The sequence below is a fragment of the Grammomys surdaster genome, unplaced genomic scaffold (assembly GCF_004785775.1).
Source record: "Grammomys surdaster isolate TR1022 unplaced genomic scaffold, NIH_TR_1.0 191, whole genome shotgun sequence".
NCBI classification, from domain to species: Eukaryota; Metazoa; Chordata; class Mammalia; order Rodentia; family Muridae; genus Grammomys; species Grammomys surdaster.
The window spans coordinates 14,025,421-14,038,045 of record NW_021604636.1 but is presented as its reverse complement, the minus strand read 5'-3'; the positions used below and the strand labels follow the sequence as shown (position 1 = coordinate 14,038,045).

General features: G+C 42.0%; 1 protein-coding gene across 1 annotated transcript in view; it reads right to left on the bottom strand.

The window, feature by feature from the left end:
- Positions 1-12,625, bottom strand: part of Neb (nebulin) — a 198,940-nt gene that overhangs the window by 16,593 nt on the left and 169,722 nt on the right. Inside the window, exons 133-144 of the mRNA XM_028769166.1 lie at positions 12,084-12,194; positions 11,488-11,592; positions 10,675-10,779; positions 9,145-9,249; positions 6,442-6,552; positions 5,868-5,978; positions 5,216-5,329; positions 4,187-4,291; positions 3,335-3,439; positions 2,638-2,742; positions 1,916-2,008; positions 707-799 (exon numbers count right to left, since the gene is read on the bottom strand). Coding sequence (XP_028624999.1) covers positions 707-799; positions 1,916-2,008; positions 2,638-2,742; positions 3,335-3,439; positions 4,187-4,291; positions 5,216-5,329; positions 5,868-5,978; positions 6,442-6,552; positions 9,145-9,249; positions 10,675-10,779; positions 11,488-11,592; positions 12,084-12,194 — 1,263 coding nt within the window. The remainder of the gene's footprint in view (positions 1-706; positions 800-1,915; positions 2,009-2,637; positions 2,743-3,334; positions 3,440-4,186; positions 4,292-5,215; positions 5,330-5,867; positions 5,979-6,441; positions 6,553-9,144; positions 9,250-10,674; positions 10,780-11,487; positions 11,593-12,083; positions 12,195-12,625) is intronic.

Genomic DNA, 12,625 nt, shown 5'->3' with positions numbered 1-12,625 from the left:
GAAGAGCATCTTTCTCTGAAATGCTTAACCACAATAAGGAAGCCAGTGCTTGTTGGTTGGTCTTTTTTCCCTGTGTTTATTTTTATGTTTTATTAGCACTGTTGGGACTGAACTCAGGGTCTAGTGCATGGGCTAGGGCTCCACCATGGAACTGTGTCCTCCGTCCCTGCCCTAAATCTGTTTCCTTTTAGGGGTATCATCAACAAACTTTAAATTAAAAAAAAAAAGAGTAAGGGATTTATCTCCTCCCTCCCTCCCTCCTTCCCTCCCTCCCTCCCTCCCTCCTTTCCTTCCTCCCTCCCTCCCTTCCTTCATAAGTTTCAGCCTAAGCCTGGCTTGGTGATACACACCATGAATGCACATGGTGGCAGAGGCAGGTGGAACACCTGAATTGAACAAAATTATAGAACGGCAAGGAGTTGTAACCCAAAGCAACACAGAACCCCTGGGCTTGTTTTGTTTTCTTCAGGTTAGCGGACAGAGAATTCAAAAGGAAGTTGGCAACAGAGGCATTAGAGTACAAGGAGTACTAGAGAGTGAGCTACGGCTATGACTGAGGTCTTCTGGTGACCCGAGGGGGACAAGGGAGGAGTCACAGCATCCCCAGGTATGAGAGGCCTTTGGCAGAAGGAAGGGATGGATGAAACTAGGGTACCGGTTGAGAGGTGGCTAGTCCTACAGATACATGCCAAGTAAGAGTCAGTACCGAGCTAATGTGCTTCTGGGTCTCCTTGACACGCTTCACTTCGGGCAGGTCAGGGATGGGAGTTCCTTGTCCGATTGCTTCTTTATACTTGACCTACATGGAAATGGGGACATGAAGGTGTTACTGCATGCTGAATTCTTCCCACCACATATGTATGGTTGATAAATATCCTGTATTATTCAGGGGGGTTGGAGATTCTGCATGTTTAGTACACATCCTACCACAGAGTCACACACATCTTTCCTTTAGTTTTTGTATTGTCGTGAGACAAGATCGCACTGTATAGACCAGGCTGACCTCAGACTCACAAGAGATCCACCTGCATCTGCCTCCTGAGTGGTGGGCTGAAGGCTTGTGCTGCCACACCCAGATGGCCTTTTTCTTAATTAAGTGCTTGTCATGCACAGTAGCTTCCTGTTTTGCAGTTCTGAGGCACGGCAGCAAACAAGCATGGGTCTCCCCCCTACCCCTTTTCAAGTTCACAGATATAAAATTTATCCTATCATATCATGTAGCAACCTCAACATTTGGCATTTTTACTTCTTTTGTGCAATACTCTGTTGTGTTTTTACACAGAGGCTGCACTGTGAAGCTCTTCGGTTTATCTGACTGGGTAGCATTGTTCCTCTTCCACTTTGGAGCCATCACTAATAAAATAATAGCTACTTGTATACACACACTGCAGTAGTAAGATCTGACAATGCAGACAGCTAGAGAGGACAAGTAGTATGCACTTCTGGATTATACTGAATGAAGGGATGGTTCATGTCCCAGGTAGGATAAGATGGGAAGCCATAAGATTTTATGTTATCAGAAAGGATAATTTTTCTGGGCTTTTCCATTTCATATATTTGGTAGTCTTGGGAGGCAACTGGAATCAGTTAATGTAAAAGTAAGAATAGGCCTCCTGCCCTCCAGCCTTCTCATAACCAACAGCCCATTTGCTTAGGACAGATGTAGCCACACACGAGTCTCCAGAAAGGCTCATTCTTTGATGCAGATATAGTTTCTCATAAGCCTCTGCTTTCCACATGTACCTTCGTCTTCATGAGAACCTCCACTAGCATATAGCATGTGATGACAACAGTGTACAGACACCTGCTTTTAGGTTGGACACTGTTTCTGGTGAGTTTTGCGTATACTCAGAAGTCACAGATTTATCCAAGTCAGATCGAGAATGGCACAAATGACTGACAGACATATCCTTACCGAGCTAATGTGGTCCTGCGTTTGCTTCACTCTGAGCATCTCAGGGGTCTTTCCAATTGCTGTTCCTGGGGATACATCCTCTTTATACAAAACCTGGGCATTCAGAATCAGGAGAGTGTTAACCACAAAGAGGGAAACACAGGCAATGCCCAGAGAAAGGGCAGTGCCAGGTCTCTGTGAAAACCAAGACACTACACGGTGTCTCCAGACAAGAGCTGAAGTACAGCATCTGATGTCCTCCTGTCAGAATCAAATCTTGAAACCATATAGGCAAGGCTGGTCACTTTCCAGCTCTTGAGAGTTCTATTTAGAATATCACAGGATATTAATACAGGATGAGAAAAAAACCAAAATGATTAAAAACCACAGAACTCACTAAAGAAATGCACAGTCAGTCAGTTATTTTGGAGAAGGCTAATAAAAAAAAACCACATCACAAAGAAATCCACCTTCTTGAAACAAGACAATGTGTGTTACTGTCTGAGTTACTATTTGAGATTAAAAAAAAAATACAAAGAGAAGAGTTATTTTGTTAGATTTAAGTTATTCCAAATGTTCTCAGGAGTGATGATTTAGAAGTTTGGGGCCTTTTATCAGGAACCCACTAACATTAACTGAGCAAGTTAGAGGTTAATGCCTGGGTCAGCATGGGCCCATGGTCCTTCTTAAAGAGAGCGACATTATTAGGTTAGCATTAGATGGAAAGTAAACAGTAAATGTACCGAGCTGAAATTCTTTTGGTTTTCTTTAACACGCAGTATTTCTGGCGTGTCTTGAACAACTGTAATTTTCCCTTTACTGTTTTTAAGGTCACACTGGTATTGAAGCTATGAAGAAAGAGTAAATATCCTGTTACGATTTCAGAATTCTCTTACACTTCTTACAATTATTCTATATTGTGGATGGGAGGTAAAAAGTTTACATTAAGGGAAGCCCATGCCACAGGAACCACAATGTGCCAGGCAAAGTCAATTCTTTACTAAGTTTGGAGAGAAACCAGTTTCAGTAATGGGGCATTGCTGGAGACTTTCTAGGATTGAACCTAGAACCTCACACCTCATGAAGCACATGCTCTAAGGCCAAGCTATGTGTGCCCAATAACAGAAACTAAGTTTTAAGAACCAAAAGTGCATAAAAATTTTAAAAGTATTTCTTGGGTAGAATTAGTTTTAGAAGGACCTGCCACCAGCTTTAAAAACTGGTTAAAAGATTGTGATCGTTTGCCTCCAATGACAAGAGGCCACCTATTGAGCAGGGGAGACTTTCATGCTCACTTGGGATTAAAACACAAGGTGAGCCCAGAGAAGCATGTGCATCCTCTTCCCTCATGGGATGCCAAGTTTGTGTGTCCCCACAGCCACCTCACTTAGCCTGCTGGACCCCACCAGTCGTCTGGGCCTAAGTGGAATAGAGACTTACGAGGCTGAAGTTCTTCTGATTCTCACGGACTCTTTGCATCTCTGGAGTGTCCAAGACAGTCTCATAATATGACATGGACTTCTCTGCGTCTTCCTTGTACTTTTTCTGGGAAAGGGTTCCAAGAAATACACAGGATGAGCCCCATAGTTATATAGGCCGGGAAACCTAAAACAGCCTTTCCACTGCGGCAGAGGGGAGGTTCTTTCTATCCTGCACATGCACACATATCCTGATCATCACTGAAGAGGACTAACAAATAAATGCATCCTGGTTGTCTTATATGTGTTTAGTTTGGTTTGCAGGACAGGGTCTTGCTGTTCAGCCCACACTGGCCTCCTGTCCTATTCTCCCTAAGTGCCAAGGTTACAGGTGTATGCCACCCCACCCAACTTCCATGCCTTTTGTCATAGGATTTGCAGGAAGGTGGAAGCTATCCAGCCACAGGTTGTGTGGCTCACGTTGCTCATTCACTCTCAGCCAGGAGTGGGTGGTCTACTTTGGGCCCTTCTGCTTGTGCTCACACACCTTAAACCCACATAACAGATGGTAAAAATGTTCATGAATCGAGAATTGTACCACAGACACCCTCTTCAGTAGTTGGAAATTCCCTAACAGCGTTTTGAGTTTTTTTTCTTCCAGTGCTTAGTGACCCAGGGCATCACACTCTACCACTGAGGTACCCACACCCAAACCCTTTTTTTACAATCTATCTTTAAATCTGATTCGGAAATCTCAGTTCTGACTCAGATCTGCATGGGATATAAAGGTCTTCTGGTTTGGTGGGGGAAAATGAGATAGGAGAAAACAGTGCCTTAGGAATACAAAAGCCTTTGCCCTGAGGAACATCCTTACCTGGCTAGAAAGGTTCTTGACCTGCTGAGCATGGATAATTTCTGGGGTATCAACAACAGAAGTGAAATTGGCCTTTTCCATTTCTGCTGATTGCTTGTACTTAATCTGGAAAAGGACACCCAACAGTCTGGTGAATGCTTACAGTATGCATAGCACCTCTTAGCTTGGTTGAATGACGAGGTGATCATATTTTTTTTTCTGGCATTCAATGCATTTCTTTCTGTTGTGTTTATATGTTTTAAAGTTTTAAATGTTTATATGTGTAGGTGTTGTGCCTGTATGTATGTTTGTGCATCACGTGCACCCCTGCTGCCTACAGAGACCAGAGAAAGATGTTGGATCTCCTGGAAATGAAGTTGTAGGTGGTAGTGGGCGGACATGAGGGAGCTGCAGTTCTGATCCAGGCTCTCCACAGGAGATGCCAGTGATTTAACCGCGGAGTCATCTTTCCTGACAGTGTTTATTGTTTTATATTAAAGAATCAGACTCAGAAAGGTCTTGGCTGTTGAAAGAATGACTGTCCATTTAGATAGATGTAGGTGACTATGGGCAAAGGGATAATCAGGTGGATAGACAGGAAAGCAGGGGACTCTGTACATAAGACCTGGCACCGGGGAACCTTAGACAACACTGGATGCCTAAAAAGATGTGTCTTAAATTTAGGTCTACAAAGCAGAAGGAAAAAAAGAAGACAATCTAATGAAGGCATTCTTAGTGCCACATAAGGAGTGGATTGGCTATGAAACAAGGATGTCAGAATCTCTTCCAGTTCCTTCCACACAGTAATTTGATCTTCTGGCTTTGGCACTTGGTTCTGATGTCCCTAGTGCTTGTAGACTCAGGAAGGCAGAGACAGAAGCAGCCTGAGAAAGAGACCCTGGGCTATACATTATATTTCAGCAAGCAGATGCTTAAGGATGCTAAACATATAATGTCACTGTCAAACGAAGAAAATGGCAGAGGACCAACAGTAGATCCTTATAACCATGGCTACCGTTTAGAAAGGTGCGCCTTCCCAGAAGCGCTGACCTGGCTGGCAATGTCGGTAGCATTCCTGGCCCGCATAAAATCTGGAGTCTCGTTGGCCATGGCATTCAGGCCTCTTCCTTTGACTTCCAGCTCCAGGTCTCGCTTATATTCTTTCTGTAGAAGAATTGTTTGTTTGTTTTAAAGAAAAAGGTCGCCACCTTCTCTTAGTAGGGTAACAGTACTGCATGAATTTAGAAAAAATTCTATGTAACATGCTCCTCAGTGGTTGCAGGTGCTGCCCCTGCCAGCTACCATCAATGGACAGGATGGCATGCTTGTTCGTCCTGCTCTAGGTAGCGAGATTAATCAAGGGAAGTCCGTTAACATAGAAAGTAAAATTTAAATCTAGCTTGGTACGTATTAGGATTAAATTTAGGTGTAAACCATCCCAGTGTGGTATGATGTTTTCATTTAAGTGAGTGTTGTGAACACATCATAACTAAATCAAGTAATATTAGATACTAATTGGTTATGACAACCTCTATAGACACATGCTGCTTTCATATCTACTCCTCAGAAATTGATGTGTATTTTATTTAGCTGTTAATAGTTAGAATGAAAAAAATATTTTCTTTCTCACTCTTGGTCTAACTTGGGTAGGATGAAGGTGCATTATTAATTATGTACATGCAGTAGTTGACCATGGTCTTACCTCGTTGAGGATTTGAGTGGCATTTTTTGCTCTCAGCATGTCAGGAGTATCTTCCATTTCAGTGAGGCCTCTGCCCCGGATGCTTTCTTCCAGGTCTTTCCTATACTCTTTCTATATTACAAAAATAAAATCAACAAAACTGACACGAAAGTCTGGATCGTTCTCTTAGGTGAAGAGCCAAAACCAAACCAAAATATATCAGTGAATAAATAAATGAGACAGTTATTCCAGTTTTTAACAGTCCATGGTTGAGTAAGTAAATACATGAGAAAATGCAGGGTGTATGGTTCACAGTTGATGTTAATAATTAAATACAAGACTAGAAATTAATAGAATGCTAAGGTAGGCATGTTTTATTAGATTTTTCTATAGAATACTAAGGTAGGCATGTTTTATTAGATACTCCAATTTAAAAATTAGAAGAGTTAAAACGAGTCATAGATTAGACAGTAGTACCAAACATGGAAACGCCAGCTGAAAGCCTGAGTCAGGTGGGACCCAGGTGGGAGCACAATGATGAATCATTAGTGTGATTATTGGGTGGAGGGGAGGGGGAAGACCATGTGGTTACTACCTCGCTTGCTATTTTGGTTGCATGTCTGACATGTAACAGTGCTGGCGTGACCTCCAGGCCCGTCAGGTTTCTGCCTTTAATGGACTCTTCATAATCTTTCCTATATTCTTTCTAATATGCGTGGGAAGGAAAAACAAGAAAGACTCTGTTAGAATCCACATTTCAGTCCAACGAAGGAAAAGTATATTTTCTTTCAGGGTTTGGCCTCTTTATCTCAATCCTGACAAAAGTCACGTGTTGGAAACTGTCTCATTGTTCTGGAAATAGTTTGCTGGCAGTAAACGGCTCCAAAGGAACTCAGAAGTTTGTTGACGGCTCCTCTGAGGTCTGTCTGAGGTTGTGACGGAGCTGACCACAACCATAATGGGAGGGCGGATGGGCCATCAGATGGAAAGCTCTTTTCCTGAGACTCTCCATTTATTTACTTATATTATTTCCAACATTATGGGTGACATGTGAGTGAGAACAGGAGCATACACATGCCATAGCATGTATGCCGCAGTGCATGCATGGAAGGCAGGCACAATTCTCAGAAGTCATTTCTCTCCTTGGGTCTTGTGGGTCTTCAAGGTGGAACTCGGGTAGCTGGGTTTTTGCTTCAAGTGCTCACACACTGAGCCCACTTTGAACTTTTATTTTATTTTATTTTATTTTATTTTATTTTATTTTATTTTATTTTATTTTATTTTATTTTATTTTATTTTATTTTATTTTATTTTATTTTATCGTGTATGGGAGTTTTGCCTGCTTAGGCCAGAAGAGGGTGTTGGATTCCTTAGGAACTGGAGTTCCAGACAATTGTGAGCTGCCATACTGGTGCCGGAAATCAAACCTGGACCCTCCGAAAGAGCAGCCAGTACTCTTCACCACTGAGCTATCTCTCCAGCTCCTTCATTTTTTTTTTAAGGGGACAAAGTATTTTATTTCAGGATTGACAGCAACTTCAGGGGATAAAAGTAGAAAGGAAAAGCCTGGGGGACCGAATCGGCATTGGTGCTACCCATTCTTATGCATTTGACTTTTCTTGAGATGCAGTAGGCTGGCTTTGAACCCATGATCTTCCTGCACCAGCCCCCTGGGTGCTGAGGTTACTGGTGTATACCACCACCCCTATTGTATCCTCCTTTACTATATCTTCATTTAACAGTCATCATCTACTGTATGCCAGCGCTTTGTTAGGCTCTGGCATTACAGTGCCAGACATAGTCATGTCCTCTTGGGCCCTAGGGGAGTGTCAAGGAGCTCATGGCTTATTATTTTAATCTCTGAACATACTAGATGAATGGTGAGGCAGGAGCATAGGAATCTGTGGTTCCATCCATGATTGAGAGAAAGGGCTATTCTCCTCTCCCCTGATCTCTTCAACTCCACTCTCACAGAGACCAGGAATAGATGTTAGAAGCATGCTTTCGCAACGTCTTCATAAAGTTTTAAATCTTCCCAAAGGTTACGGGAGCACTCCAATAATGCCTATTTTAGAGTCACCAATTATCTGAACCTATTTTAAACTTTCCATGACCTGAAATCCATACCAGGAAAGTCCACAAATTATTTTTCTTTAAAAATAAATTGTTGCTGGAGAGATGGCTCAGTGGTTAAGAGCACTGACTGCTCTGCCAGAGGTCCTGAGTTCAATTCCCAGCAACCACATGGTGGCTCAGAACCATCAGTAATGTGATTCCATGCACTCTTCTAGTGTGTGTCTGAAGATAGCTGCAGTGTGTACTCATATAAATAAAAATAGACAAATCTTTAAAAATAAATTGCTGTTATAGTTGGAGATAGGCTTCATGAAGAAGAGGCAAACAAGACCCCAGAAGACTCACTCCCCTGGGAGTCTAAGTAAAATCCCATTGTCTGCTATGATTTAAAGTGAAAAAGATATATTTTTTTAATATCTCTGCTTTTCATTAGAGGGAATACGGCATTTTGACTTGATTTTTTTCATACATGTACATAATATACTTTGATCATAACCACATCTCCCACCCATCTCAGGCTACATCTTTTTGTCTTTCTTTTCCCCTCTTCTTCCCTTCTGGTCTTCTTCACAGATAGTTCCCTCTCTGTATTCATGTTCTTAAAAAAAAAATCTAGATTCTGTAAACATAGGACATTTGTCTCAGTCTGGCTTACTTAACGTGATGACCTCCAGTTGGGTCTATTTCCCTGTAAGTTACACGACTCCTTCTTTATGTCTTAGTAGAATTCCTCTGTGTATATAAAACATCACTTCTCCCATATCTATTTATCTGTTGATGGACAAGTAGGCTGACTGCCTCAGTAAATACTGGCACAGTAAGTGTGCACGTGCAGGTATGGATCCACTCTTGCTTGGCTTGGGGCATCCTACTAAGTGGACTTTGTGACAAAGCCGTGATGTACTTATACATCAGAAACTTTCCATTCAGCAAAGACAAATTCAATTCTATTCCGCATGTTTTTTTTTTTTTTTCAGTTTTAGAAATAAGTGTATTCTGATTTTATGAAAATGATGGAACAAAACATGTATGCCAAATACTATTCAAAACATCTTAAAGAAAATAATTGAATTGTAGAATTTCTGCAGTGAGCAAGCTTTTAGGTTACGAAGTTGTATCTCCTACCACTTTAGGGGAATGTTTAAGGAGGCTGGAAAGGTTCCTGGGCTGAGCCGGCGCTCTTTGGTTTGATGCTGTCGTTGCTGTCAGGTATAGGACTTACCCCGCTCTGCATCTGCTGAGACTCTTTGGCAGTGATGTATGTTGGAGTCTCAAAGTCCAACATGGGCTTGCCTCGTTCTTTTTCATATTTTTCTTTGTATTTCACCTAGTGATGAGAAGGTCTGTTAAGTCTTTCACTGCTTGTCAATTCCTAGACAGAGATTCTATCTACAGACAGCAATTTATTGATTCATTTAATATTATCTGAGACAGGTTCTCACAATATATCACGGGCTAGCCTTGAACTCAGAATCCTCTAGCCTTAGCTTCCTATGTACTAGGATTATAGGAATGGGCCACTACCCAGCGAGGGAGAGCACTTTCAAGTGATGAGTTATGTCTAGTTGGCTCATCTTATTGCCACTCAAAAGATTTTCCTATTATGTTACAGACATAGACCCTTTTGAGTTGAAGCCTGTGGATGGAGAATCAATGCCTTCTGAGAAGAACAATCTACAATGTTTAGATTTAATTTAGAGACACAAAAGAATCATTGGCAACAATTAGCCGGCAAACATATTGATTTTTGGAAATGATGTTTGGAGAAAATTGCCCATATATGAGGCCGTCTAAGACTTGATACGGATATATGAATTTTGACAATAAATAGCATCTTTCGATATTTCTTATAAAACCGCTAGTTCTTTCATAGGAAGTATTACCAGAGAGAGATGTGTGGTCTCCACTGGTTGTAGAACATGTGAGGCTTTAAAAGCAAATAGCTCCCTCTGGGACACCACTGTCTATGTACTTTACTATTTATTGTAAGTTTGCACTTAAGGGAAAAGTAATTTACAGCTGGACTGAATGAGCCTGACATTATCAAGTAGAACTGCCTCTTCCTTACAGCATGCTATTGATAACAGGGGCAGAAGGTCACATACACAGAAGATTTCACAGAGGAGAAACTGAGAGATAGAAAGACGAGTGCCCTTCCACCCACAACCTCAATGGCATCGCTCAACTCAGCGTCCTTACTTATGATGGAACACAGGAAGAGGACACACACTGCTTTATACGGGATGTGGGAGCACCTATAGTAACTCAGCCCTCTGGCTCATATCCCAGGACACCCTATAATGGTGATTTTGTGGTACCAAGACTATGCTACTAGTAAGTTTCTTCTAAGAAAAATTATAATACTCAGAGACTCCTCCAGTGCTGGATCCGATCACGTTACATGTCCAGTAAAATCTTCCCCTTGGACTCCCTGTCAATCTAGTGGTATCTCCTGGCTTGGAACATAGGGTTATTGTGAGAGGTTTGTCTCTCTGGGGAAATAACTACCAGGCTTCCAGCCCTGTCATAACATGATTAACAAACACTACAGCATGTGTGTTTCTCTATTATGCATAAATACTGTTAATATACCAATCTCAAAATGTTACCAAATTCAAGCCCCAGTACCTGGTAATATTTTCTCAATGGCTATTAAAATGAGCCCACCCATTCCTAGAATGGACTTGATACTGAATTTTGATACTGTGGTGAATGGAAGCTTAGTGTGCGGAAGCCACCTTGATGAACTTACAATACTCTGCAGCTCTGTGGCTTCTCTGTGGTGTAGCTGTTCCAGGTTATCAGGTATCGTGTGGTAGTGGCCTTTGCTCTTCTCATAGTTCTTCTTGTACTGGTACTGAGGGGAAGCATCAAGGAAGCATATCAGTGGGAAGGCTCTACAAAGACTCAGTCTTCCCTCTTTATATTAGGTGTTTAAGGGCCAGGCTTGTGGCACATATTTTTAATTCCTGTAGAGATGTCACATGTCCATGTGTTCTAAGCTAGACTGGTTTACACAGCAAGTTCCAGGCCAGCCAGGGCTATGTAGAGAGCCCTGTCAGCCCCCTCCCACCACCAAAACCCAACAAACAACAAACGAAGAAACCCCTCCAAAAAGAAAAGGAAATGGTTGGATAGATAAAACGCCAAGTGCAGTGCTGTTGATAAATACCAGACGCAAACAGTGGTGTGGCTGTTTCTGAGTAGGTGTCACTGAAAGCGAGAGTCTGTTTCTTATGACTCTTGTACATCCTTACAAGAACTGGAGCTATTTGGTTTTTGTTTGCCTCCTGGGCATCACACCCATAGGTAAACCCTGTGGAGCTACATCCCCATCCCTGATAGAAGCATTTTTACAATCTGGGAGGCACTGTAGCCGATGGCATTTTATTGGTAATTGGCAGTAATGGGCAGATGGATGTACTTTGGAGGAATATCACCAGATAGTAATTTTGTGATAAACAGAGTGTATCAGTAGCAGAGAGGAGACCATAGGAGCTCAGATGATGAAACGAGCTGCCAGCGCCTGAAAGGCGTTGTTTTTGGAACCAACGATGGAGCTTACAGAACTGACGAGCTGGCTTGTATTCAGGACGTGATGCATTATCAGAGATTCCTTCATGTCAGTCACAGGTTTGTGGAGTTTCTTCAGGTCAGCCTTATATTTGACCTAGTGGTAAACAAGGAAATCATATAAATAGGAGATGGGAAACAACACTAAGGAAGATGGCCATCCATGAAACGAATTCTGGGGATGGCTGCAGAGGAAAACCAACTTTGTGCATAGTTGCTAAAAATTAGAAATGACCAGCATGTCCATCAGTAGATAAATGGGTATCGTTAACAAACAGTGTGGCATGCACACTGTAATATTACTCAGCCTTAAAATGGGATGCAGTGTTAATTAATGCTGCATTAGGAAATGCTATGCTAAATAAAATAGGACACAAAGAGAAATACTGTAGGATTCCATGTATGAAGGAGAGGTTACCAGGAGCTAAGGGAAGTAAGGGTTGCTTCATGGTTTTGATTTGGGCCATTAAAAAGCTCTGGGATTAGTGATGGTAATTGGAGAACACCATGAATGTGATCAATGCTCCTTAAATAGTATTAAAATGATAAACAGTATGTTCTGTCCTTTACCACAATGAAGGAACGTACCTCACTTGCAAGGTTGTTAGCATCTTTCATAGTTTTGTAGAGCTGGCTGTCTTTCGGGTTGTATTTGGGTGTTTTGCCCTTCTCCTTGTCAAAATTTTCTCGGTATTTAACCTAAAGACAAATGCAAATGTCCAGGTTATTCCTGAGCTTCAGACCAGGGAAACACAAACAGTCATGATATGCCCGTGTTCTAAATGACCACAGAACTTGTTACACCAGTAGGGCAGTTTCAAGAGTATAAGGGAGTACTGTCACAGTTACACAGGGCCACACACAAGCTGGATGGTATGAAGGGACACAGGACAGCGCTGGCTCTGCCATTATATTCTCTGGTGATATCAACATGACATCCTGCTAATACAAGTGAGTACTAAGCAGTAAAAGCTTAAGCTTGCTAGGTGGTGGTGACACACACCTTTAATCCCATCATTCGAGAGGCAGAGGCAGGAGGATCTCTGAGTTTGAGGCCAGACTGGTCTAAAGAGTGAGTTCCAGGACTGCCAAAGCTATACAGAGAAACCCGGTCTTGAAAAACAAAACCC